The 27619-nt window shown below is 43.7% G+C and overlaps 1 protein-coding gene across 1 annotated transcript in view; it reads left to right on the top strand.

Annotated features, from left to right (window-relative positions):
• The first annotated feature begins 1114 nt into the window (after positions 1–1114).
• Positions 1115–27619, top strand: part of arid1ab (AT-rich interactive domain 1Ab) — a 232116-nt gene continuing 205611 nt past the window's right edge. The window contains exons 1-4 of the mRNA XM_061930754.1: positions 1115–1191; positions 1996–2101; positions 2279–2383; positions 2471–2560. Coding sequence (XP_061786738.1) covers positions 2488–2560 — 73 coding nt within the window. The 5' untranslated portion in view covers positions 1115–1191; positions 1996–2101; positions 2279–2383; positions 2471–2487. The remainder of the gene's footprint in view (positions 1192–1995; positions 2102–2278; positions 2384–2470; positions 2561–27619) is intronic.

Below are 27619 nucleotides of genomic sequence, written 5' to 3' on the forward strand. Positions count from 1 at the left end.
TCTGTGACGAGCACAAAAGTCCAATAACAGAACACCACTCGGGTTCAAATCCAGGCGGCCATTCTTCCCAATCACACCTCTCCAGGTTTCACTGTCGCTGCCAACATGAGCGTTGAAGTCCCCCAGTAGAACGAGGGAATCACCCGAGGGAGCACTCTCCAGTACTCCCTCGAGTGAATCCAAAAAGGGTGGGTACTCTGAGCTGCCGTTTGGCGCGTAAACGCAAACAACAGTCAGGACCTGTCCCCCCACCCGAAGGCGGAGGGAAGCTACCCTCTCGTCCACCGGGTTGAACTCCAACGTGCAGGCTTTGAGCCGAGGGGCAACAAGAATTGCCACCCCAGCCGCTCTCACTGCCGGCAACGCCAGAGTGGAAGAGAGTCCATCCCCTCTCAAGAGAAGTGGTTCCAGAGCCCTTGCTGTGCGTCGAAGTGAGTCCGACTATATCTAGCCGGAACTTCTCCACCTCACGCACTAGCTCAGGCTCCTTCCCCCCCAGCGAAGTGACGTTCCACGTCCCAAGAGCCAGCTTATGTAGCCGAGGATCGGACCGCCAAGTGCCCTGCCCTCGGCTGCCGCCCAGCTCACAGTGCACCCGACCTCTATGGCCCCTGCTATGGGTGGTGAGCCCATTGGAGGGGGGACCCACGTTGCCTCTTCGGGCTGTGCCCGGCCGGGCCCCATAAGGACAGGCCCGGCCACCAGGCGCTCGCCATCGTGCCCCACCTCCGGGCCTGGCTCCAGAGGGGGGCCCCCGTGACCCGCGTCCGGGCGAGGGAAATCTGGGTCCTTGGTTTGTGTTCTTCATCGAGGTCTTCGAGCTGCTCTTTGTCTGATCCCTCACCTAGGACCAGTTTGCCTTGGGAGACCCTACCAGGGGGCATAGAAACCCCCGGACAACATAGCTCCTAGGATCATTGGGACACGCAAACTCCTCTACCACGGTAAGGTGGCAGCTCAGAGAGGAGACACAAGATTTTGTTTATTTATATTGTTTTCATTGTTGCCGTTTTGAAAGATGGTGTTTACTTTGTAAGAGAAGTTTTGTGTTGAAATGAAGTTCCGGAGAGATAAAAAAAAAGGAATACCGGAAACTGAACACCATTTCCGGTCACATGTTGGTGAGTTAGTTTTCCCGAATTGGCTCAGTTTCTGGCTTTGAGAAAGTACAATTACACTTCAACTCCCACAGTAAGTGTTTTTGTTTCATTGTGTCTTCGAAAAACAAACATTTATGCAGTTTTTTTGGCAGTTTTCTCTAAAACACGTTGCGACCAAAATACGTCAGAACCAAAATGTCTCTTTTTCTACTCTGTCGTTCGCACACAAATCACATTGCTATGGCGATCTGCTGCTACCTTCTGGCTGATGGTTGAAAGTGCAGCACACTAGATTAACGCATTATCATTGGAAACATCTTAAATATACTGGAAAAAGGACCTGTAACACACCGACAGTATATTTTCTAAGCAAGAAAAATATTATTAAATGCGTTTTTTTAACATTTATTTCAACAATGTTGCATATTAGACATTGAACTGTCTGGCTAGTATTGGCTCACTGCACGATGCGCGGTCCCCCCCTAATGGCCATAGTAGAGAACGACATGCACAGTCAGGTATTTTCTGCACCCTTAGACACAATTGTCACCATGAATCTTATGTCTATACATCCCTTTTTTTTTTTTCATCAAATATGCTAATATTAATATTTATATGACGCAACAGCAAGCAGCACAAATGACTGGCATGTTTTATTCATGAGGGATAAACTATAAAACAAGAGCAGCGATAGACACAACAATGTTTCTATAGTCTGAATGATTTGTGATGCAAGCAGTAGACCCAAAAAGCAAGAAGGTTTGAGGAAGCTTTTTGAGCATATTAGCCTTAATGGAATCTGTCTAATCAAGTTTGCATTCATGCAGGAGCTCTTTCCCCGTTTCCTGCTCTTTGATTTTTTTCTGTGATTTGTGTCTTTTCCGTGCTCCCAAAGCGTGACAAACAGATGCATTAGCGGCCTAATCGGCGGGATGACCAATGAGATGGCTTCCGAGGCAGCCTCCGAGAAATGAAAGGCCTGGAACAATTTGCATGGAGAGGTAATTGAATTGCCTGTAGTGAGAGAGGGAGGGAGGGAGGGCGTGCGGTGCATGACAGCCCAATTGGAGTTGGGGGAGAGAAAAAAGAAGTGAATTGAAAAGGTTTGCACCTTCAATCATGAAGGGTTCAATTCTTGCAGCCTTTTCCATTCCACGCCACCCTTTTTGTTTCTGCAGGCTTGATGAAAGAGGAAGAAGAATAAACTACTACTGCTGCTACTAAACTACTTTTTTGGGGGGAAGTTCTCCACAAGTGTGATGGCGTTGGGAGTGAGGATTAAGGTCAGCTGAAATGATATAATAATCACCTTTTTAAGCAGAGATGTATTTATTTAAAAACATGCAATATGTTTATGGTTGTGGTTGTAGTACAGCGCTGCATTACAATGAAAGACACCCAAAGTCCTCCCGGTGGCCTTCATATACTCAACTGCAGAGGCTACCACACCATTGTTAGTGGTAAGACATTTTATTTTATGTTTTTGAGAAATACAATTTTTAATTAATTTATAAATAAACATATATATACATGTCAAAAGTTTGGACACACCTTCTCATTCAATGGGTTTGCAGATTGTCACTGAAGGCATCACAACTATGAATGAACACATGTGGAGTTATGTACTTAACAAAAAAAGGTGAAATAACTGAAAACATGTTTTGTATTCTAGTTTCTTCAAAATAGCCACCCTTTGCTCTGATTACTGCTTTGCACACTCTTGGCATTCTCTCGATGAGCTTCAAGAGGTAGTCACCTGAAAGGGTTTTCACTTCACAGGTGTCATAGTTTTGATGCCTTCGCTGACAATATACAAGGTAAATAGTCATGAAAATAAAGAAAATGCATTGAAATGAGAAGGTGAGTGCAAACTTTTGACCTTTATTTATATATATATATATATATATATATATATATATATATATATATATATATATATACCGCTTGTCCCTCTCGGGGTTGCGCACATATTTTATTATACTTTTATATGTATTTTAATGCATATCATTATATGATTTATATACATATAATACTTTTGGATGAATACAGTTTTAATTAATTTATTAATATATATATTTATTAATATATATATTTATATTTGTATATATGTATATATACACACACACACGTATATATATATATATATATATATATATATATATATATATATATATATATACATATATATATATATATATATATATATATATATATATATATATATATATACACACATATATATGCTGTATATGTATACTTATGCTGTATAAATATACATATATATGCCGTATATACATATATATTAGTGCTGTCAAATGATAAAAACATAATTCAGATTAATCACCTTTTTTAATTGTGATTAATCACAGTAAATTACTTGCTTGCATCATTTAAATTATGTAAATAATAATGCATATCATTATATAAACAGTATCTCTATATATAATTTATATACATATAATACTTTTGGATAAATACAGTTTTAATTACTTTATTAATATATATATATTTATTGATCTATATGTATATTTATATTTGTATATATAAATATACACACACACACACGCACACACACACACATATATATATATATATATATATATATATATATATATATATATATATATATATATATATATATATATATATATATATATATATATATATATATATTAGAGATGCCCGGTTTGCGGGCACAACCGCGGAGTCCGCGGATTATCCGCGGATCGGGCGGATGAAATTTAAAAAAATTAGATTTTATCCGCGGGTCGGGTCGGGCGGTTGAAAAAAATAAAAAATAGATTTTAAATAGATTCAGGCGGGTGGCAGTTAAACCAATTCGGAAATATATATACATAGTTAAATGTTGTTACCCACATACGAAAAACGAGCAGGCACCTGCAGCATATGCCACAACAGAAGAAAAAAAAAAGAAGAGATGGACACTTTTACGGAGCGGAGAAGGGACGCCTCACCGGGGTCCGGGACCGAGGCCCCTTCCCCCGAGAGGGCCCCACCGGGAGCCGTAGCTGGTGCTGTCTAGAGCTCGGCAGAGTAACCGTGTAATACTCTTCCATATCAGTAGGTGAAAGCTAATTTCTTTGTAGATGTCGGAAACAGCGGGAGGCAGCATGCAGGTAAAAAAGGTGTCTAATGCTCAAACCAAAAGTAAACAAAAGGTGAGTTCCCCTAAGAAAAGGCATTGAAGCTTAGGGAAGGCTATGCAGTACGAAACTAAAACTGAACTGGCTACAAAGTAAACAAAAACAGAATGCTGGACGACAGCAAAGACTTACTGTGGAGCAAAGACGGCGTCCACAAAGTACATCCGAACATGACGTGACAATCAACAATGTCCCCACAAAGAAGGATAAAAACAACAAAAATCTTCTTGATTGCTAAAACAAAGTAGATGCGGGAAATATCGCTCAAAGGAAACATGAAACTGCTACAGGAAAATACCAAAAAAAAAGAAAAAGCCATTAAAATAGGAGCGCACGACAAGAACTAAAACACTACACACAGAAAAACAGCAATAAACTCAAACTAAGTCAGGGTGTGATGTGACAGATGGTGACAGTACACCTACTTTGAGACAAGAGCTGTATGGATGCATGGTTGGTTATGGTTTAAAGTCATATCCAACAATTGCGACAACGACTTTTTACTGTCAACTGAGTTTCGTTTTTTAATGATTTCTGCTGGTGGTGTGCCTCTGGATTTTTTTCATCGCAAAAAATGTGCCTTGGCTCAAAAAAGGTTGAAAAACACTACTCTATTAGACAGGAGCACAAGCAGGAGTGTGCTGAGAAGTGCGCACAAAACCGGAAGCACAAGTGACACCTTCAAAATAAAAGGTCTTGAAAAGTGTCCGCATGAACACAGATCTATAATGCTCTTGTTGAAGGGACACATTGTCAAGCAAATAATTGAGTTGAATAAAATCGTATTGTGCTGAGGATCACGAAAAGTCATTTTGCATTGTAAAGTGAATGTTAGGAAGGACAAAACATGCTACAAAAAACCCATTTGGATTTTACGAAGCTTAAATACTCACAAAAAATACTAAAATCAGTTGACAGAAATGAGTTTAATGAATCAGTTTTTAAAGTGTAATTTTCATATGCACCTTAATAAACTAACAATATTTTTCTAGTTAAAAAATATAGCGTATTTTACCGGCTATATAGCTCACTGGTATTTAAGCTGTACCCTCCAAATTTTAAAATAAAAAAATATATATATTAGCCGCACCGGACGATAAGCCGCAGATATATACTTACTTACTTACTTACTTACTTAGGCCTTAGTATTCCCTGAGGAACATTGGCCGCCGACGAAAGCCTTCCATCCATTCCGGTCCTGTGCCCTTCGGTCGAGTTGTTGCCATGACAGCCCCTCAGCCCTCATCTCCTGTTCCGTGCTTCTTCTCCAGGTTGTTCTTGGTCTCCCTCTGTTTCTTTTTCCCTGTGGGTTCCATGTTAGTGCCTGTTTGGTGATTGATTTATTGGGTTTTCTGAGTGTGTGGCCTTTCCAGCTCCACTTCCTTCTCCAGATTTGCAGTTCCACTGGTTCTTGTTTGGTGAGTTGCCACAGGTTGGCATTGGTGATAGTGTCTGGCCAGTAGACTCCTAGGACCCGACGGAGGCAACGGTTTACGAATGTCTGTAGTTTATTGAGTATGCTATTGGTGGTTTTCCATGTTTCTGATCCGTATAGCAGGATGGATTTGACATTTGAGATAAATATTTTCAGTTTGGTTTGGAGAGAAATGTTTTTTGCTCTCCATATTTTGTTTAGTATGTTGAATGATGTTCTTGCTTTCCCTATTCTGGATTTGACATCTTCATCTGCCCCTCCATCTAAACTGATTATGCTCCCCAAGTATGTAAAACTGACTACCTCCTCTAATTGATTATGGTCCATTGTTATTGGTGTATTGTTCTTGTTACTGATACGCATAACCTTTGTTTTTTGTGAATTGATCTTAAGCCCAAGAAATGCAGCAGTTCTTTGTAGTTTTTGTGATTTGTCCTGCATCTGTTGGTGGGTGTGAGCCAGGAGAGCTAGATCGTCTGCAAAGTCTAGGTCCTCCAGTTGTTCGGTAAGGCTCCACTGTATGCCGGTTTTGCTGTTTTTGGTTGTTTGGTTCATGGTCCAGTCAATACAGAGGAGGAAAAGGAAAGGTGAGAGCAGACATCCTTGCCGCACCCCAGTCAGGACCTCGAAGGCCTCCGATGGGCATCCGTCATGTAGGACCCGACATCGCATCCCTTGCTAGGTGCTCTTGATGATGTTGATGATCTTCGGTGGGATGCCATAGTGTGCCATCAGCTTCCACAGTGTCTCACGGTCGACACTGTCAAACGCCTTTTCAAAGTCTATGAAATTAATATATACTGGTGAGTTCCATTCCATGGATTGTTCTATTATAATCCTGAGGGAGGCAATTTGGTCAGCACAAGATCTTCCATTTCTGAAACCAGCCTGGTTTTCCCTCAGTTGTGCATCGACCAATTTTCGCATCCTTTCTAGTAGTATGTGGTTGAGATACTACTAGATAAAGTAGTAGTGCAGATATATACCAGTACGAAAAGAATATAAAAGTATTTGCTATAAAAAGAATGCTATTACCGTATTTTTCGGATTATAAATCGCAGTTTTTTTCATAGTTTGATTTATACTCTGGAGCGACGTATGTGTGAAATTATTAACACATTACCCTAAAATATCAAATAATATTATTTATCTCATTTTAATAGCACACATTGCTTCCCACGGTTGAAATACAAACATGGAGCAGACACACTGGAAATGATATAAAAATATCAGAAAGAACAACATTTAATATATAATATTATAAACAATGATAGTACTAAGGGGGTTCATGTGTGTCTTCTCTGATACTGAATGTGTTAATGTAACTGAGCAAATTATGTTGATATTCAATTTAATTATTTAATCATTTAATTTACTGAAATCGGGTCTTGAGTTTTCCGGCTGGCCGGGATGCCCAATATGTCCAAAACGCACCCAGCAAAGTCCCACCGGAAGTGGGGGAGAAAAGTTGGAAAAGTCTGCAAAAGTCAACAAAATGTTCAAAATAGCTACCAGGTTCGAGTCCCACAAGTCCCACCGCTGGCCGGGATGCCCAATATGTCCAAAACGCACCCAGCAAAGTCCCACCGGAAGTGGGGAAGAAAAAAGTTGGAAAAGTCGGCAAAAGTCAACAAAATGTTCAAAATAGCTACCCAGGTTCGAGTCCCACAAGTCCCGCCGCCGCCCGTGCAAGTCCCACCGCTGGCCGGGATGCCCAACATGTCCAAAACGCACCCAGCAAAGTCCCACCGAAAGTGGGGAAGAAAAAAGTTGGAAAAGTCGGCAAAAGTCAACAAAATGTTCAAAATAGCTACCCAGGTTCGAGTCCCACAAGTCCCACCTCTGGCCGGGATGCCTAATATGTCCAAAACGCACCCAGCAAAGTCCCACCGGAAGTGGGGAAGAAAAAAGTTGGAAAAGTCTGCAAAAGTCAATAAAATGTTCCAAATAGCTACCCAGGTTCGAGTCCCACAAGTCCCGCCGCCGCCCGTGCAAGTCCCACCGCTGGCCGGGATGCCCAATATGTCCAAAACGCACCCAGCAAAGTCCCACCGGAAGTGGGGGAGAAAAGTTGGAAAAGTCTGCAAAAGTCAACAAAATGTTCAAAATAGCTACCCAGCTTCGAGTCCCACAAGTCCCGCCGCTGGCCGGGATGCCCAACATGTCCAAAACGCACCCAGCAAAGTCCCACCGGAAGTGGGGGAGAAAAGTTGGAAAAGTCTGCAAAAGTCAACAAAATGTTCAAAATAGCTACCCAGCTTCGAGTCCCACAAGTCCCGCCGCTGGCCGGGATGCCCAACATGTCCAAAACGCACCCAGCAAAGTCCCACCGAAAGTGGGGAAGAAAAAAGTTGGAAAAGTCGGCAAAAGTCAACAAAATGTTCAAAATAGCTACCCAGGTTCGAGTCCCACAAGTCCCACCTCTGGCCGGGATGCCTAATATGTCCAAAACGCACCCAGCAAAGTCCCACCGGAAGTGGGGAAGAAAAAAGTTGGAAAAGTCTGCAAAAGTCAATAAAATGTTCCAAATAGCTACCCAGGTTCGAGTCCCACAAGTCCCGCCGCCGCCCGTGCAAGTCCCACCGCTGGCCGGGATGCCCAACATGTCCAAAACGCACCCAGCAAAGTCCCACCGGAAGTGGGGGAGAAAAGTTGTAAAAGTCTGCAAAAGTCAACAAAATGTTCAAAATAGCTACCCTGGTTCCAGTTCCACAAGTCCCGCCGCTGGCCGGGATGCCCAATATGTCCAAAACGCACCCAGCAAAGTCCCACCGGAAGTGGGGGAGAAAAGTTGGAAAAGTCTGCAAAAGTCAACAAAATGTTCAAAATAGCTACCCAGCTTTGAGTCCCACAAGTCCCGCCGCTGGCCGGGATGCCCAACATGTCCAAAACGCACCCAGCAAAGTCCCACCGGAAGTGGGGAACAAAAAAGTTGGAAAAGTCAACAAAATGTACCAAATAGCTACCCAGGTTCGAGTCCCACAAGTCCCGCCGCCGCCCGCGCAAGTCCCGCCGCTGGACGGGATGCCCAATATGTCCAAAACTCACCCAGCAAAGTCCCACCGGAAGTGGGGGAGAAAAGTTGAAAAAGTCGGCAAAAGTCAACAAAATGTTCAAAATAGCTACCCAGGTTCGAGTCCCACAAGTCCCGCCGCTGGCCGGGATGCCCAACATGTCCAAAACGCACCCAGCAAAGTCCCACCGAAAGTGGGGAAGAAAAAAGTTGGAAAAGTCGGCAAAAGTCAACAAAATGTTCAAAATAGCTACCCAGGTTCGAGTCCCACAAGTCCCACCTCTGGCCGGGATGCCTAATATGTCCAAAACGCACCCAGCAAAGTCCCACCGGAAGTGGGGAAGAAAAAAGTTGGAAAAGTCTGCAAAAGTCAATAAAATGTTCCAAATAGCTACCCAGGTTCGAGTCCCACAAGTCCCGCCGCCGCCCGTGCAAGTCCCACCGCTGGCCGGGATGCCCAACATGTCCAAAACGCACCCAGCAAAGTCCCACCGAAAGTGGGGAAGAAAAAAGTTGGAAAAGTCGGCAAAAGTCAACAAAATGTTCAAAATAGCTACCCAGGTTCGAGTCCCACAAGTCCCACCTCTGGCCGGGATGCCTAATATGTCCAAAACGCACCCAGCAAAGTCCCACCGGAAGTGGGGAAGAAAAAAGTTGGAAAAGTCTGCAAAAGTCAATAAAATGTTCCAAATAGCTACCCAGGTTCGAGTCCCACAAGTCCCGCCGCCGCCCGTGCAAGTCCCACCGCTGGCCGGGATGCCCAATATGTCCAAAACGCACCCAGCAAAGTCCCACCGGAAGTGGGGGAGAAAAGTTGGAAAAGTCTGAAAAAGTCAACAAAATGTTCAAAATAGCTACCCAGCTTCGAGTCCCACAAGTCCCGCCGCTGGCCGGGATGCCCAACATGTCCAAAACGCACCCAGCAAAGTCCCACCGGAAGTGGGGGAGAAAAGTTGGAAAAGTCTGCAAAAGTCAACAAAATGTTCAAAATAGCTACCCAGCTTCGAGTCCCACAAGTCCCGCCGCTGGCCGGGATGCCCAACATGTCCAAAACGCACCCAGCAAAGTCCCACCGAAAGTGGGGAAGAAAAAAGTTGGAAAAGTCGGCAAAAGTCAACAAAATGTTCAAAATAGCTACCCAGGTTCGAGTCCCACAAGTCCCACCTCTGGCCGGGATGCCTAATATGTCCAAAACGCACCCAGCAAAGTCCCACCGGAAGTGGGGAAGAAAAAAGTTGGAAAAGTCTGCAAAAGTCAATAAAATGTTCCAAATAGCTACCCAGGTTCGAGTCCCACAAGTCCCGCCGCCGCCCGTGCAAGTCCCACCGCTGGCCGGGATGCCCAACATGTCCAAAACGCACCCAGCAAAGTCCCACCGAAAGTGGGGAAGAAAAAAGTTGGAAAAGTCGGCAAAAGTCAACAAAATGTTCAAAATAGCTACCCAGGTTCGAGTCCCACAAGTCCCACCTCTGGCCGGGATGCCTAATATGTCCAAAACGCACCCAGCAAAGTCCCACCGGAAGTGGGGAAGAAAAAAGTTGGAAAAGTCTGCAAAAGTCAATAAAATGTTCCAAATAGCTACCCAGGTTCGAGTCCCACAAGTCCCGCCGCCGCCCGTGCAAGTCCCACCGCTGGCCGGGATGCCCAATATGTCCAAAACGCACCCAGCAAAGTCCCACCGGAAGTGGGGGAGAAAAGTTGGAAAAGTCTGAAAAAGTCAACAAAATGTTCAAAATAGCTACCCAGCTTCGAGTCCCACAAGTCCCGCCGCTGGCCGGGATGCCCAACATGTCCAAAACGCACCCAGCAAAGTCCCACCGGAAGTGGGGGAGAAAAGTTGGAAAAGTCTGCAAAAGTCAACAAAATGTTCAAAATAGCTACCCAGCTTCGAGTCCCACAAGTCCCGCCGCTGGCCGGGATGCCCAACATGTCCAAAACGCACCCAGCAAAGTCCCACCGAAAGTGGGGAAGAAAAAAGTTGGAAAAGTCGGCAAAAGTCAACAAAATGTTCAAAATAGCTACCCAGGTTCGAGTCCCACAAGTCCCACCTCTGGCCGGGATGCCTAATATGTCCAAAACGCACCCAGCAAAGTCCCACCGGAAGTGGGGAAGAAAAAAGTTGGAAAAGTCTGCAAAAGTCAATAAAATGTTCCAAATAGCTACCCAGGTTCGAGTCCCACAAGTCCCGCCGCCGCCCGTGCAAGTCCCACCGCTGGCCGGGATGCCCAACATGTCCAAAACGCACCCAGCAAAGTCCCACGGGAAGTGGGGGAGAAAAGTTGTAAAAGTCTGCAAAAGTCAACAAAATGTTCAAAATAGCTACCCTGGTTCCAGTTCCACAAGTCCCGCCGCTGGCCGGGATGCCCAATATGTCCAAAACGCACCCAGCAAAGTCCCACCGGAAGTGGGGGAGAAAAGTTGGAAAAGTCTGCAAAAGTCAACAAAATGTTCAAAATAGCTACCCAGCTTTGAGTCCCACAAGTCCCGCCGCTGGCCGGGATGCCCAACATGTCCAAAACGCACCCAGCAAAGTCCCACCGGAAGTGGGGAACAAAAAAGTTGGAAAAGTCAACAAAATGTACCAAATAGCTACCCAGGTTCGAGTCCCACAAGTCCCGCCGCCGCCCGCGCAAGTCCCGCCGCTGGACGGGATGCCCAATATGTCCAAAACTCACCCAGCAAAGTCCCACCGGAAGTGGGGGAGAAAAGTTGAAAAAGTCGGCAAAAGTCAACAAAATGTTCAAAATAGCTACCCAGGTTCGAGTCCCACAAGTCCCGCCGCTGGCCGGGATGCCCAACATGTCCAAAACGCACCCAGCAAAGTCCCACCGGAAGTGGGGGAGAAAAGTTGGAAAAGTCTGCAAAAGTCAACAAAATGTTCAAAATAGCTACCCAGCTTCGAGTCCCACAAGTCCCGCCGCTGGCCGGGATGCCCAACATGTCCAAAACTCACCCAGCAAAGTCCCACCGAAAGTGGGGAAGAAAAAAGTTGGAAAAGTCGGCAAAAGTCAACAAAATGTTCAAAATAGCTACCCAGGTTCGAGTCCCACAAGTCCCACCTCTGGCCGGGATGCCTAATATGTCCAAAACGCACCCAGCAAAGTTCCACCGGAAGTGGGGAAGAAAAAAGTTGGAAAAGTCTGCAAAAGTCAATAAAATGTTCCAAATAGCTACCCAGGTTCGAGTTCCACAAGTCCCGCCGCCGCCCGTGCAAGTCCCACCGCTGGCCGGGATGCCCAACATGTCCAAAACGCACCCAGCAAAGTCCCACCGGAAGTGGGGGAGAAAAGTTGTAAAAGCCTGCAAAAGTCAACAAAATGTTCAAAATAGCTACCCTGGTTCCAGTTCCACAAGTCCCGCCGCTGGCCGGGATGCCCAATATGTCCAAAACGCACCCAGCAAAGTCCCACCGGAAGTGGGGAAGAAAAAAGTTGGAAAAGTCTGCAAAAGTCAATAAAATGTTCCAAATAGCTACCCAGGTTCGAGTCCCACAAGTCCCGCCGCCGCCCGTGCAAGTCCCACCGCTGGCCGGGATGCCCAATATGTCCAAAACGCACCCAGCAAAGTCCCACCGGAAGTGGGGGAGAAAAGTTGGAAAAGTCTGCAAAAGTCAACAAAATGTTCAAAATAGCTACCCAGCTTCGAGTCCCACAAGTCCCGCCGCTGGCCGGGATGCCCAACATGTCCAAAACGCACCCAGCAAAGTCCCACCGGAAGTGGGGAACAAAAAAGTTGGAAAAGTCAACAAAATGTACCAAATAGCTACCCAGGTTCGAGTCCCACAAGTCCCGCCTCCGCCCGCGCAAGTCCCGCCGCTGGACGGGATGCCCAATATGTCCAAAACTCACCCAGCAAAGTCCCACCGGAAGTGGGGGAGAAAAGTTGAAAAAGTCGGCAAAAGTCAACAAAATGTTCAAAATAGCTACCCAGGTTCGAGTCCCACAAGTCCCGCCGCTGGCCGGGATGCCCAACATGTCCAAAACGCACCCAGCAAAGTCCCACCGGAAGTGGGGGAGAAAAGTTGGAAAAGTCGGCAAAAGTCAACAAAATGTTCAAAATAGCTACCCAGGTTCGAGTCCCACAAGTCCCGCCGCTGGACGGGATGCCCAACATGTCCAAAACACACCCAGCAAAGTCCCACCGGAAGTGGGGAACAAAAAAGTTGGAAAAGTCAACAAAATGTACCAAATAGCTACCCAGGTTCGAGTCCCACAAGTCCCGCCGCCGCCCGCGCAAGTCCCGCCGCTGGACGGGATGCCCAATATGTCCAAAACTCACCCAGCAAAGTCCCACCGGAAGTGGGGGAGAAAAGTTGAAAAAGTCGGCAAAAGTCAACAAAATGTTCAAAATAGCTACCCAGGTTCGAGTCCCACAAGTCCCGCCGCTGGCCGGGATGCCCAACATGTCCAAAACGCACCCAGCAAAGTCCCACCGGAAGTGGGGGAGAAAAGTTGGAAAAGTCTGCAAAAGTCAACAAAATGTTCAAAATAGCTACCCAACTTCGAGTCCCACAAGTCCCGCCGCTGGCCGGGATGCCCAACATGTCCAAAACGCACCCAGCAAAGTCCCACCGAAAGTGGGGAAGAAAAAAGTTGGAAAAGTCGGCAAAAGTCAACAAAATGTTCAAAATAGCTACCCAGGTTCGAGTCCCACAAGTCCCACCTCTGGCCGGGATGCCTAATATGTCCAAAACGCACCCAGCAAAGTTCCACCGGAAGTGGGGAAGAAAAAAGTTGGAAAAGTCTGCAAAAGTCAATAAAATGTTCCAAATAGCTACCCAGGTTCGAGTTCCACAAGTCCCACCTCTGGCCGGGATGCCTAATATGTCCAAAACGCACCCAGCAAAGTTCCACCGGAAGTGGGGAAGAAAAAAGTTGGAAAAGTCTGCAAAAGTCAATAAAATGTTCCAAATAGCTACCCAGGTTCGAGTTCCACAAGTCCCGCCGCCGCCCGTGCAAGTCCCACCGCTGGCCGGGATGCCCAACATGTCCAAAACGCACCCAGCAAAGTCCCACCGGAAGTGGGGGAGAAAAGTTGTAAAAGCCTGCAAAAGTCAACAAAATGTTCAAAATAGCTACCCTGGTTCCAGTTCCACAAGTCCCGCCGCTGGCCGGGATGCCCAATATGTCCAAAACGCACCCAGCAAAGTCCCACCGGAAGTGGGGAAGAAAAAAGTTGGAAAAGTCTGCAAAAGTCAATAAAATGTTCCAAATAGCTACCCAGGTTCGAGTCCCACAAGTCCCGCCGCCGCCCGTGCAAGTCCCACCGCTGGCCGGGATGCCCAATATGTCCAAAACGCACCCAGCAAAGTCCCACCGGAAGTGGGGGAGAAAAGTTGGAAAAGTCTGCAAAAGTCAACAAAATGTTCAAAATAGCTACCCAGCTTCGAGTCCCACAAGTCCCGCCGCTGGCCGGGATGCCCAACATGTCCAAAACGCACCCAGCAAAGTCCCACCGGAAGTGGGGAACAAAAAAGTTGGAAAAGTCAACAAAATGTACCAAATAGCTACCCAGGTTCGAGTCCCACAAGTCCCGCCTCCGCCCGCGCAAGTCCCGCCGCTGGACGGGATGCCCAATATGTCCAAAACTCACCCAGCAAAGTCCCACCGGAAGTGGGGGAGAAAAGTTGAAAAAGTCGGCAAAAGTCAACAAAATGTTCAAAATAGCTACCCAGGTTCGAGTCCCACAAGTCCCGCCGCTGGACGGGATGCCCAACATGTCCAAAACGCACCCAGCAAAGTCCCACCGGAAGTGGGGAACAAAAAAGTTGGAAAAGTCAACAAAATGTACCAAATAGCTACCCAGGTTCGAGTCCCACAAGTCCCGCCGCCGCCCGCGCAAGTCCCGCCGCTGGACGGGATGCCCAATATGTCCAAAACTCACCCAGCAAAGTCCCACCGGAAGTGGGGGAGAAAAGTTGAAAAAGTCGGCAAAAGTCAACAAAATGTTCAAAATAGCTACCCAGGTTCGAGTCCCACAAGTCCCGCCGCTGGCCGGGATGCCCAACATGTCCAAAACGCACCCAGCAAAGTCCCACCGGAAGTGGGGGAGAAAAGTTGGAAAAGTCTGCAAAAGTCAACAAAATGTTCAAAATAGCTACCCAGCTTCGAGTCCCACAAGTCCCGCCGCTGGCCGGGATGCCCAACATGTCCAAAACTCACCCAGCAAAGTCCCACCGAAAGTGGGGAAGAAAAAAGTTGGAAAAGTCGGCAAAAGTCAACAAAATGTTCAAAATAGCTACCCAGGTTCGAGTCCCACAAGTCCCACCTCTGGCCGGGATGCCTAATATGTCCAAAACGCACCCAGCAAAGTTCCACCGGAAGTGGGGAAGAAAAAAGTTGGAAAAGTCTGCAAAAGTCAATAAAATGTTCCAAATAGCTACCCAGGTTCGAGTTCCACAAGTCCCACCTCTGGCCGGGATGCCTAATATGTCCAAAACGCACCCAGCAAAGTTCCACCGGAAGTGGGGAAGAAAAAAGTTGGAAAAGTCTGCAAAAGTCAATAAAATGTTCCAAATAGCTACCCAGGTTCGAGTTCCACAAGTCCCGCCGCCGCCCGTGCAAGTCCCACCGCTGGCCGGGATGCCCAACATGTCCAAAACGCACCCAGCAAAGTCCCACCGGAAGTGGGGGAGAAAAGTTGTAAAAGCCTGCAAAAGTCAACAAAATGTTCAAAATAGCTACCCTGGTTCCAGTTCCACAAGTCCCGCCGCTGGCCGGGATGCCCAATATGTCCAAAACGCACCCAGCAAAGTCCCACCGGAAGTGGGGAAGAAAAAAGTTGGAAAAGTCTGCAAAAGTCAATAAAATGTTCCAAATAGCTACCCAGGTTCGAGTCCCACAAGTCCCGCCTCCGCCCGCGCAAGTCCCGCCGCTGGACGGGATGCCCAATATGTCCAAAACTCACCCAGCAAAGTCCCACCGGAAGTGGGGGAGAAAAGTTGAAAAAGTCGGCAAAAGTCAACAAAATGTTCAAAATAGCTACCCAGGTTCGAGTCCCACAAGTCCCGCCGCTGGCCGGGATGCCCAACATGTCCAAAACGCACCCAGCAAAGTCCCACCGGAAGTGGGGGAGAAAAGTTGGAAAAGTCGGCAAAAGTCAACAAAATGTTCAAAATAGCTACCCAGGTTCGAGTCCCACAAGTCCCGCCTCCGCCCGCGCAAGTCCCGCCGCTGGACGGGATGCCCAACATGTCCAAAACGCACCCAGCAAAGACCCACCGGAAGTGGGGAAGAAAAAAGTTGGAAAAGTCGGCAAAAGTCAACAAAATGTTCAAAATAGCTACCCTAGTTCGAGTCCCACAAGTCCCGCCGCCGCATCGCGCAAGTCCCGCCGCTGGACGGGATGCTCAATATGTCCAAAACGCACCCAGCAAAGACCATGTACTGTACTGTGTAGTCTACTAATACAAGTTTCAATCAATCAATCAAAAACAAGGTTTTCCAAAATAAGAGAACAACTTCAACTCAAGTTATGGAAAAAAATGCCAACATGTCACTGCCATATTTATTATTGAAGTCACAAAGTGCATTATTTTTTTTAACATGCCTCAAAACAGCAGCTTGGAATTTGGGACATGCTCTCCCTGAGATAATCCTAATACCCACTACAACTATGGGAAATACTATACTTTGACTTTCACAAAGTGCATTATTTTTTTTATGTTTTTTAAACATGCCTCAAAACAACAGCTACAAAAACAATGAGGGCACACAGCTTCAGTCCAGAGTGTACTAGAGCTTACTTGCCAACCTTGAGACCTCCGAATTCGGGAGATGGGGGGAGGGAGGGGTGTTGATGTGGGGGTGGGCGGGGTTTGATGGTAGCGGGGGGTGTATATTGTAGCGTCCCGGAAGAGTTAGTGCTGCAAGGGGTTCTGTGTATTTGATCTGTTGTGTTTATGTTGTGTTACGGTGCGGATGTTCTCCCGAAATGTGTTTTGTCTTTCTTGTTTGGTGTGGGTTCACAGTGTGGCGCATATTTGTAACAGTGTTAAAGTTGTTTATACGGCCACCCTCAGTGTGACCTGTATGGCTATTGACCAAGTATGATTGCATTCACTTGTGTGTGTGTAAAAGCTGCATATATTATGTGACTAGTATGGAGGAAAAGCAGACGTGACGACAGGTTGCTGAGGACGCTAAAGGCAGTGCCTTTAAGGCAGTGGTTCTCAAATGGGGGTACGCGTACCCCTTGGGGTACTTGAAGGTATGCCAAGGGGTACGTGAGATTTTTTAAAAATGTCTGTCAAAAAGTACTGTGAAAAGAAATGCAACAATGCAATATTCAGTGTTGACAGCTAGATTGTTTTGTGGACATGTTCCATAAATATTGATGTTAAAGATTTCTTTTTTTGTGAAGAAATGTTTAGAATTAAGTTCATGAATCCAGATGGATCTCTATTACACTCCCCAAAGAAGGCACTTTAAGTTGATGATTACTTCTATGTGTAGAAATCTTTATTCATAATTGAATCACTTGTTTATTTTTCAACAAGTTTTTAGTTATTTTTATATCTTTTTTTCCAAATAGTTCAAGAAAGACCACAACAAATGAGCAATATTTTGCACTGTTATACAATTTAATAAATCAGAAACTGATGACATAGTGCTGTATTTTACTTCTTTATCTCTTTTTTTCAACCAAAAATGCTTTGCTCTGATTAGGGGGTACTTGAATTTAAAAAATGTTCACAGGGGGTACATCACTGAAAAAAGGTTGAGAACCACTGCTTTAAGGCACGCCCCCAATAATGTTGTCCGGGTGGAAATCGGGAGAATGGTTGCCCCGGGAGATTTTCGGGAGAGGCACTGAAATTCGGAAGTCTCCCAGGAAAATCGGGAGGTTGAAACCGATACCGATAATTTGCGATATTACATTTTAAAGCATTTATCGGCCGATAATATCGGCAGGCCGATATTATCGGACATCTCTAATTTTTGGTGTCATTTTTGGCCTCGTATAAACAAGCCATGTAGTTGGTATTTGCCAATACCTCATTATTCAACAAAAGAAGAGAGTTAAGATTGGTAAAAAGTGGTTAAAGCCTGAAGTGAGGGGGGGGGGGGGGGGGGGGGGGGACATTTCAACTGGTTTCTTAGCGTAAATCAAAGCAGAATTCTTCTATTAGTCCACAGGCTTGTTAGGAGGAGGGAGCGTGCGTCCATAAATCACCCCTCACTTGCGTGATATTTATGCTCGCAGCAATGAGTTTAACAAGGGGAGCGGCCCCATCAGGCAATATCCTAAGTGGCACTTCATCCCTCCGTCTGCCTCCACTCCACACCTCCTCCTTTCAGTGTGAAGGAGCGCCGGATGGGCAAGGAGAAGACGCACTTTAAAACTTCAGCAGGATCACGGCTGTCATCTATAAAATTGTGCGTGGAATTCTGATTTACAGTCTCCGTACAAAATGAAGCAACCTCCATTCGAAGCGAGTCACTGCGACGTGAATTTTTATACACATGCTAACTAGAAAAAGCAGTTTCGGTTGAAATTGCGTGTGAATGTTGAAATGCCGAACTGAAAGGCTAACAGGTCACTGGAATGTGCATTTTTATACAAATACTAACTACGAAAATCAGTTTTGGTTGAAATTGCGTGTGAATGCAGAAATCACGAAGAAATGCCAACAGTTCTCGCGCTAACCAGAGAGCATTAGGTAACAAAAATACGACTTAACCAAATCAAAACATGACTCTGAGGCGTATCCCTTCAAACATTAGCTAAAAAAGCTAGCATGCTAACAGTTATAATTTGTCAAGTACCAAAATATCTGACTTTGAAGTGTATACCTCCAAAATTAGCCAAACAAGCTAGCATGCTAACATTAGCATGCTTATATGTTAACGTTAGCATGCTAACAGTTATCATTCGTCATCGTCAAGTACCAAAATATCTGACTGTCATGTCTTTTGATCATGTTTTGTTTAGTTATGTCCTGTTTAGTTTTTGGACTCTTTTTAGTTTCTGTTTACTCTCCATTGTTTTTGTTTCCATGATTACTCATTTGTTTCACGTGTCATGCATTTGGACTCACGCACCGGACTCATTTGGACACACGCACCTGTTGTAATCAAGACACTATTATTTAAGCTTGTAGTTGCCAGGCAGTCGGTCTGGCGACATTAACTCTGTTTACTTCTGTACCCTTGCGACTTCTGATACTCATGCCCGTTCATAGTTAGGCTTCATGCCATGCCACGTAAGTTTTGTTTGTTCATGTCACAGTTAGCAAGTTTTGTTTCATGTTCATAGTTTCTGCCTTTGTGCTAGTTTATTATTTTCATAGCCAAGTTTGTACTTCCGCCTTGTGCGCGCTTTTTGTTCCTTTTTTATAGTAATATTAAATCATGTCTTTACCTTCAGGCCATGTCCACTCCAACATTACTTGCATCTCGGGAAAACAAACATCCCATAGTCCACGTCGTGGCACTGACTTTGAGATGTATACTTGCAAAATTTGCTAAAACGTCAGCATGGTAAAGTTAGCATGTTAACAGTTATCGTTCGTCAAGTAACAAAAATATTTGACATTGAGGTATGTACCTGTAAAATGAGCCAAGAAAGGTAGCACGGTAATGTTAGCATGCTAACAGTTATCATTTGTCAAGTACCAATCTATATGACTTTGAGGTGTATACCTTTATAATTAGCCAACAAAGTTACCATGCGATTGTTGGCATGCTTACATGCTAATGTGGGCATGTTAACAGTTAGCATTCGTCAAGTACCAAAATACCTGGCATTGAGGTATAGCCCTGTAAAACTAGCCAAAAAGATAGCATGCTAGTGTTAGCATGCTTATATGCTAACATTAGCATCCTAATAGTTATCATTCGTCAAGTACCAATGTTTCTGACTTTGAGGTGTGTACCTGTATAATTAGCCCATAAAGCTAGCATGCTAATGTTGGCATGCTCACATGCTAACATTAGCATGTTAACAGTTAGCATTCGTCACGTACCAAAATATTTAACTCTGAGGTGTATACCTCCAAAATTAGCCAAACAAGCTAGCATGCTAACATTAGTAGCATGCTTATATGTTAACGCTAGCATGCTAACAGTTATCATTCATCATCGTCAAGTACCAAAATATCTGACTTTGAGATGTATACTTGCAAAATTTGCTAAAAAAGCTAGCATGCCAACGTCTGCATGGTAAAGTTAGCATGTTAATAGTTATCATTCGTCAAGTAACAAAAATATCTGACATTGAGGTATATACCTGTAAAATGAGCCAAAAAAAAGGTAGCACGGTAATGTTAGCATGCTAACAGTTATCATTTGTCAAATACCAATCTATATGACTTTGAGGTGTATACCTTTATAATTAGCCAACAAAGTTAGCATGCGAATGTTGGCATGCTTACATGCTAATGTGGGCATGTTAACAGTTAGCATTCGTCAAGTACCAAAATACCTGGCATTGAGGTATAGCCCTGTAAAACTAGCCAAAAAAGATAGCATGCTAGTGTTAGCATGCTTATATGCTAACATTAGCATCCTAATAGTTATCTTTCGTCAAGTACCAATGTTTCTGACTTTGAGGTGTGTACCTGTATAATTATCCAAAAAAGCTAGCATGCTAATGTTGGCATGCTCACATGCTAACATTAGCATGTTAACAGTTAGCATTCGTGACGTATCAAAATATCTGATTCTGAGGTGTATACCACCAAAATTAGCCAAACAAGCTAGCATGCTAACATTAGCAGCATGCTTATATGTTAACGTTAGCACTAACAGTTATCATTCGTCATCGTCAAGTATCAAAATATCTGACTTTGAGATGTATACTTGCGAAATTTGCTAAAAAAAAAAAGCTAGCATGCCAACGTCAGCATGGTAAAATTAGCATGCTAACAGTTGTCATTCGTCAAGTACCAAAAATATCTGACATTGAGGTATATACCTGTAAAATGAGCCAAAAAAGGTAGCACAGTAATGTTAGCATGCTAACAGTTATCATTTGTCAAGTACCAATGTATATGACTTTGAGGTGTATATCTGTATAATTAGCTAACAAAGCTAGCATGCGAATGTTGGCATGCTTACATGCTAATGTGGGCATGTTAACAGATAGCATTCGTCAAGTACCAAGATACCTGACATGAGGTATATCCCTGTCAGGTATATCCCATTGGCGTACTAACAGTAGGCAGCAGGTCAAGTACCACAAAATTTGACTGTGAGGTGTATACTTGTAAAATTAGCCAAAAACAAATCTAGCATGTTAACGTTAGCATGCTAATACAATTTTACTGGCATAGCAGGGACTTTGAAACGGCATTCATAGAAATTATTTTTTTTTAGATCTTTAAGATGGAAAGTGTAGCTGCCATTATGATGTTCAGTTTATTTTAACAAAAGAATCTTAGGCTGTGGCGGACCGGTACTTTTCAGAGGCGGTATGGTACCGAATATGATTCATTAGTATCGCGGTACTATACTAATACCCTTATACCGTACAACCATACTAGTTACTATGGTAATCTAAGCCACAGCAGCTCAGACGAGGCACCACAGAGTGTTTCCAGAGCGGCCAGCCTGAAATGCGAGTGTCAGGGAAAGACGCGGAAGGAGATTTTTACAGGAAAGTTCTAAAAGCATCCAGGAGATCGTAAAAAAGCCGCTGCCTGACCAGGGCTCAGAAAATCTGCAGAGACTCCTCCCACCCCCACCAAGGACTGTTTTCACTGTTGGACTCTAGAAAGAGGTTCCGCAGCCTCCGAAGCAGAACCTCCAGGTTCTGTAACAACTTCTTCCCTCAGGCCGTAAGACTCTTGAACGCATCATAATTAAATTATCCCCTCAACTCCCCCCAAAATGGATTAACTCGCTGGAATATAAAAACAATATAACATACATCCATAAACGTGGATGCATATGAAAAAGTGCAATATATTTATCTGTACAGTAATTTATTTATTTATATCTGCACCTTATTGCTTTTTTATCCCGCACTACCATGAGCTAATGCAACGAAATTCCGTTCTTATCTGTACTGTAAAGTTCAAATTTGAATGACAATAAAAGGGAAGTCTAAGTCTAATATCAGACATATCAGATTGTAGATGTTTTTTTGTTTTTTTACCCTTCACCTTCATATTTCACTGTTTGTTGCATTTTTGTTGCATTTGGCTTGATTGTAAAATATGTCGATTTAGACGGGGTGTGACGTTCATATGTTCTCAATATTTAGGGTTTTATCGTTTATAGAAAAAATTAACATTCCATTCCGTTTTTAAGGCGGTCTGTCATAGCATTTTTAGCATTCAATCAGACTTTATTGTTTAGTTTTCCTAAAAATAGATGTATCAATCAATCAATCAATGTTTATTTATATAGCCCTAAATCACAAGTGTCTCAAAGGGCTGCACAAGCCACAACGACATCATCGGTTCAGAGCCCACATAAGGGCAAGGAAAAACTCAAAACCCAGTGGGATGTCAATGTGAATGACTATGAGAAACCTTGGAGAGGACCGCAGATGTGGGTGACCCCCCCCTCTAGGGGAGACCGATTGCAATGGACGTCGAGTGGGTCTAGCATAATATTGTGAAAGTCCAGTCCATAGTGGATCTAACATAATAGTGAGAGTCCAGTCCATAGTGGGGCCAGCAGGAAACCATCCCGAGCGGAGACGGGTCAGCAGCGCAGAGATGTTCCCAACCGATGCACAGGCGAGCGGTCCACCCCGGGTCTAGACTCTGGACAGCCAGCACTTCATCCATGGCCACCGGACCTGTGTAACTCCCCCTCCACAAGGGAGAGGGGGGCAGAGGAGAAAAGAAAAGAAACGCCAGATCAACTGGTCTAACAAGGGGGTCTATTTAAAGGCTAGAGTATACAAATTAGTTTTAAGATGGGACTTATATACCGGCCCCCAAACACATTTTTTTTCTCTAAATTTTGGTCCCCCGAGTCAAAATAATTGCCCTGGCCTGATATTGAGGCTCTCAAGCCTGCGCCATTCAAAATGCTGCACTACCCAAAAGTCACCACAAGGGTGCACGCTCCTCTGCCTCATAGCTCACATGGCAGCAGTCACGCTTGTTGTGCCTTCAAAGTCAAGAATAGATTCATTTTTTTTGCGCTGAATCGACAGCAAAAATAGCAAGCTCTCCTCCTCCTCCCGGCCCTCCGAGCAGGCGAGGCACTCCTTCCAGGAATCACATCATGACGGAAGCGGCGTTCACAACGATGCGCACGGATTAAACAGGCATGGCTCAGCAAAGAGGTCACTGAGATGGAGGTGTGAGTGTAAGGTGAAAATAACACACATGTTGTGTAAAAGTGTGCTGAGTGCGTGACGAGCTCAAACAAAGGGATTATTAGTATGACCCGCTTTGCAGCTTCTCCTTTGTTTTTATTAATGTATGCCAGCATGAACTCCTTATGATCTCTACGCTTGCTTCAAAATCACTTTTGTGTTCGCAAACTGCCACTCATTTGTTGTTCAAAGTTGCTAAAGTGTTGTTTTTGTGAAATGTGCAATCAACAGCACATTTTTTTAATGATTTCTGCTCTGCACTCCCACTTACGGCACCTATTTTAATAAAAAAGTTTTGTACATTTTTAAAAATACTATTACAAAAAAAGTGGAATAAAGAACAAAGAGGTGCAATGTAATGAGACAATATAACAGTATTGACACTACAAAAGCTGCAGTGCATTGTTTAATAAAATTATAATTCATTAAGAATTAATCGAAACCAATGTTGGTATGAATTATTGACACTACAGATGTCCGATAATGGCTTTTTTGCCGATATTCCGATATTGTCCATCTCTTAATTACCGATTCCGATATCAACCGATACCGATACATACAGTCGTGGAATTAACACATTATTATGTCTAATTTTGTTGTGATGCCCCGCTGGATGCATTAAACAATGTAACAAGATTTTCCAAAGCAAATCAACTCAAGTTATAGAAAAAAATGCCAACATGGCACTGCCATATTTATTATTGAAGTCACAAAGTGCATTATTTTTTTTAACATGCCTCAAAACAGCAGCTTGGAATTTGGGACATGCATGAGGAGGTTGAGGTGGGCGGGGTAGGGTTTAGGTGTGGGGGGCGGGGGTGTATATGAGAGAGCATGAGGAGGTTGAGGTGGGCGGGGTTGGGGGGGGCAAGGTTGAGGTGTGGGAGGGGATAGGGGGTTGCGGGGGAGGGGGGGGGGGGGGGGGATATTGTAGCGTCCCGGAAGAGTTAGTGCTGCAAAGGGTTCTGGGTTTTTTTTTCTGTTGTGTTTATGTTGTGTTACGGTGCGGATGTTCTCCCGAAATGTGTTTGTCATTCTTGTTTGGTGTGGCTTCACAGTGTGGCGCATATTTGTAACAATGTTAAAGTTGTTTATACGGCCACCCTCAGTGTGACCTGTATGGCTGTTGAACAAGTATGTACCACTCCGTACAGCGGCGTTTTAAAAAGACATAAAGTTTACTCTTTGAAACCGATACCGAGAATTTTGAATCAGATACCGATATTTTCCGATATTACATTTGAAAGCATTTATCTGGCGATAATATCGGCAGTCCGATATTATCGGACATCTCTAATTGACATATTCAAATCTCCAGTTACTTATCAAATATTCCCCTTTTATGGGGAAAATATTGCATGTCTGGTTTTTGCCATATAAATACAACAAGGTTTTCTTTGACAAAAAGGGCATAAAACATAAGAAAACATTTTAAAAAATGATAAAAACGTTTAATTGATAGATAAGTCTAAAATTGTTCTCGAGCAGTGATTCTCAAACTGCTATTGGTACGCCAAAAGAAATCACTGACATAAATACTCAGACACAGCGTTATTGTTCAAACTGTTCAAACAATCGGGGAAAAAATATTAAATATACCATATTTTTCTGACTATAAGGCGCACTTAAAATCCTAATGTATTGCCTAATGTAGGGAATAATTTTGATTGTACTTACCGACCTCGAAGTTATTGCTACATGATGAAAAGAAAGTGTGACCAGTAGATGGCAGTCAAACATAAGAGATACGTGTGGACTGCAATATGATGGCAGTCACACATAAGAGATACGTGTAGACTGCAAAATACACCAAAATTGTATATGTTCCATTGAAAATATAGAACATTACACACGGCGCTCAAAAATCTATCAAAATGTCTCAGTACGACTTTGGTAAGCTATGAAGCCGCACTGCTTGATGGATTGTACTATGCTTCAACATACGAGTATAATTATGGTGTGTGTATAAGGTAAGACATATTATCTGGCGTTTTGTTTCGCAATATTTTGCAAAAGCGACTTTTCTTACCTTCTGGTACCTGCTGATGTGTATTTGGGATCTGCATAAGTCCTGAAAATTTGTGCGCGTCCGCCTTTGTAGTCAGTGCTGATGCCGTAGTCGATAAGCTTCTTCTTTTTCTCTATCTTCTTGTTATGGGACATTCATCCTCCGCTGTTGCCATTTCTAATATAAAGTAGTGTAAAGTTCTTACTTATATCTGTCAGTAAACTCGCCATGAAAGCGCTAAAACATACCGGTGTAGTGAGTGTATATTATTCACTCAAGGAACTTTAGTTATTGGAGAGTTCCAGTCGGACGGTTTTTCACGGGACACATGAGGAGATGCTGCTCCGTTATTGATTGAAGTAAAGTCTGAATGTCATTAAAACAGTTAGCTCCATCTTTTGACACTTCTTCCACTCCCGTCCTTGCACGCTACACCGCTACAACAAAGATGACGGGGAGAAGACGCTGCCGAAGGTGAGCCACGTAAATAAGACCGCCCACAAAACGCCGTATCCTGAAGCGACTGTCATATTGTGTCTTGAAGATGATCTGTAAAACATCATCTATGCAACATTTTGACCAAAGAACCACCATTACATGTTATGTAAACCACAGGGAAGTCTTTTACATTTAGAAAAAAATAATAATAATATGACCCCTTTAATAATAATCCGGTGCGCCTTTTGTATGAAAATAAACTCGATTAGACCCGCTCATCAGCAGTGCGCCTAATGGTCCGGAAAATACGGTACTTGTTAAATAACACCTCTCTCTTGTTTTTAATGAATACTTAGGCCTACCACGCTACTGCATTTTAATGTTGGCCATCATGGTGGTACTCGGAGAGGCAAATGTTTTCTGAGGTGGTAAAAAAGTTTGAGAACCCCTGGTCTTGACATGAAAGTGTTGAAAGTAAAAATAAAACATATTGACATGACTTATTGTTTAACACGTTTATGAGTGGGGCCCTTTTTGGATCTCGGAGACATTTAGTGTGATTAATTATTTACCTATTTCACATTAAATATTCCACTTTTTTTTTTAATTGAGAGGAAATATTGCATCCTTTTTTATTGCCATAAAAAAATAAGATTTTTGTTGACAAAAATGGTATAAAACATTTTAAAAAATCTAACTTAAACCCTTTTGGGGAGGGGAGCCCTAAGGGTTACAATAAATATTGTATTGGTTTTGAAAATAAAACATATCAAAATGGCCCCCGCGTGCTTCCATTTTTTTAGTGTGCGGCCCTCAGTGGAAAGAGTCTGGACATCCATTATCTATTCTTAAAGAAAGTAAACATGTCAGGATCAAATATTTAGGCCGAGAGTGTCCAACGTCAAAGTATGTGGGGGCCATTTTCATACTTGCCAACCTTGATACCTCCGAATTCAGGAGATGGGGGGTTGAGGTGGGGGGGGGGGGGGGGGGGTTTGGTGGTAGCGGGGGTGTAAATGGTAGCGTCCCGGAAGAGTTAGTGCTGCAAAGGGTTCTGGGTATTTGTTCTGTTGTGTTTATGTTGTGTTACGGTGCGGATGTTCTCTCGAAATGTGTTTGTCATTCTTGTTTGGTGTGGATTCACAGTGTGGCGTATATTTCTAACAGTGTTAAAGTTGTTTATACGGCCACCCTCAGTGTGACTTGTATGGCTGTTGATCAAGTATGCGTTGCATTCACTTGTGTGTGTGTAAAAGCCGCATATGTTATGTGACTGGGCCGGCACGCTGTTTGTATGGAGGAAAAGCGGACGTGACGACAGGTTGTAGAGGACGCTAAAGGCAGTGCCTTTAAGGGACGCCCTCAATATTGTTGTCCTGGTGGAAATTGGGAGAAATTCGGGAGAATGGTTGGCCCGGGAGATTTGTGGAGGGGCACTGAAATTCGGGAGTCTCCCGGGAAAATCGGGAGGGTTAGCAAGTATGCATTTTGATATTTTTTTATTTGTTTAAAAAAAAAAAGAAGCAAATGTCACATTTATATATTTAAAGACAAATCACCAAAAATGATTCCAGGGCGCTGCACCACTGCTGCTCACTCTCCCCTCACCTCCCAGGGGGTGAACAAGGGGATGTGTGTGACAACCATTGGTACTTTAACTTTGACAAAACTTAGTGTCAACTTTTTTGTAATAAGTGAAAAAGTGTATAATTATTAGTTCTATTGTAATTAGTGACAAAGTGTATAATTATTAGTTATTAATATAAAAAAATAGCTTTTTTTTCATTACATTATGTCTTTATGCTCTTTTTTTTCTTCCATTTTTACTGTTGTTTTTTTTTCCCTAGACAATTTTCTGCAAGTCAACCAAACTCCAACTGCGGGCTCACTTTGGATAGCTCTATAATTACTATTAATAATAAACTTAGTCACCTACTGCACAAAGCTGACACTAATTTTGGCTTCAAATACACATTTGTCTTTTTAGCATTTTTTTTTTTTACAAAATAATATCAAAATGACCCCTGCACACTTTGACTTTTTAGTATGGGGCCCTTAGTGTAACAAGTTTGGACACCCCTGATTTAGGCCATTGTGGCAAGAGTACCACTGGTGCTACGCAGACGCCATCTAGTGGTAAGGAGTAGCCTAACACCAGATTTTTTTAATTTATTTTTTTAAAGA

The sequence above is a fragment of the Nerophis lumbriciformis genome, linkage group LG37 (genome assembly GCF_033978685.3).
Source record: "Nerophis lumbriciformis linkage group LG37, RoL_Nlum_v2.1, whole genome shotgun sequence".
NCBI lineage: Eukaryota > Metazoa > Chordata > Actinopteri > Syngnathiformes > Syngnathidae > Nerophis > Nerophis lumbriciformis.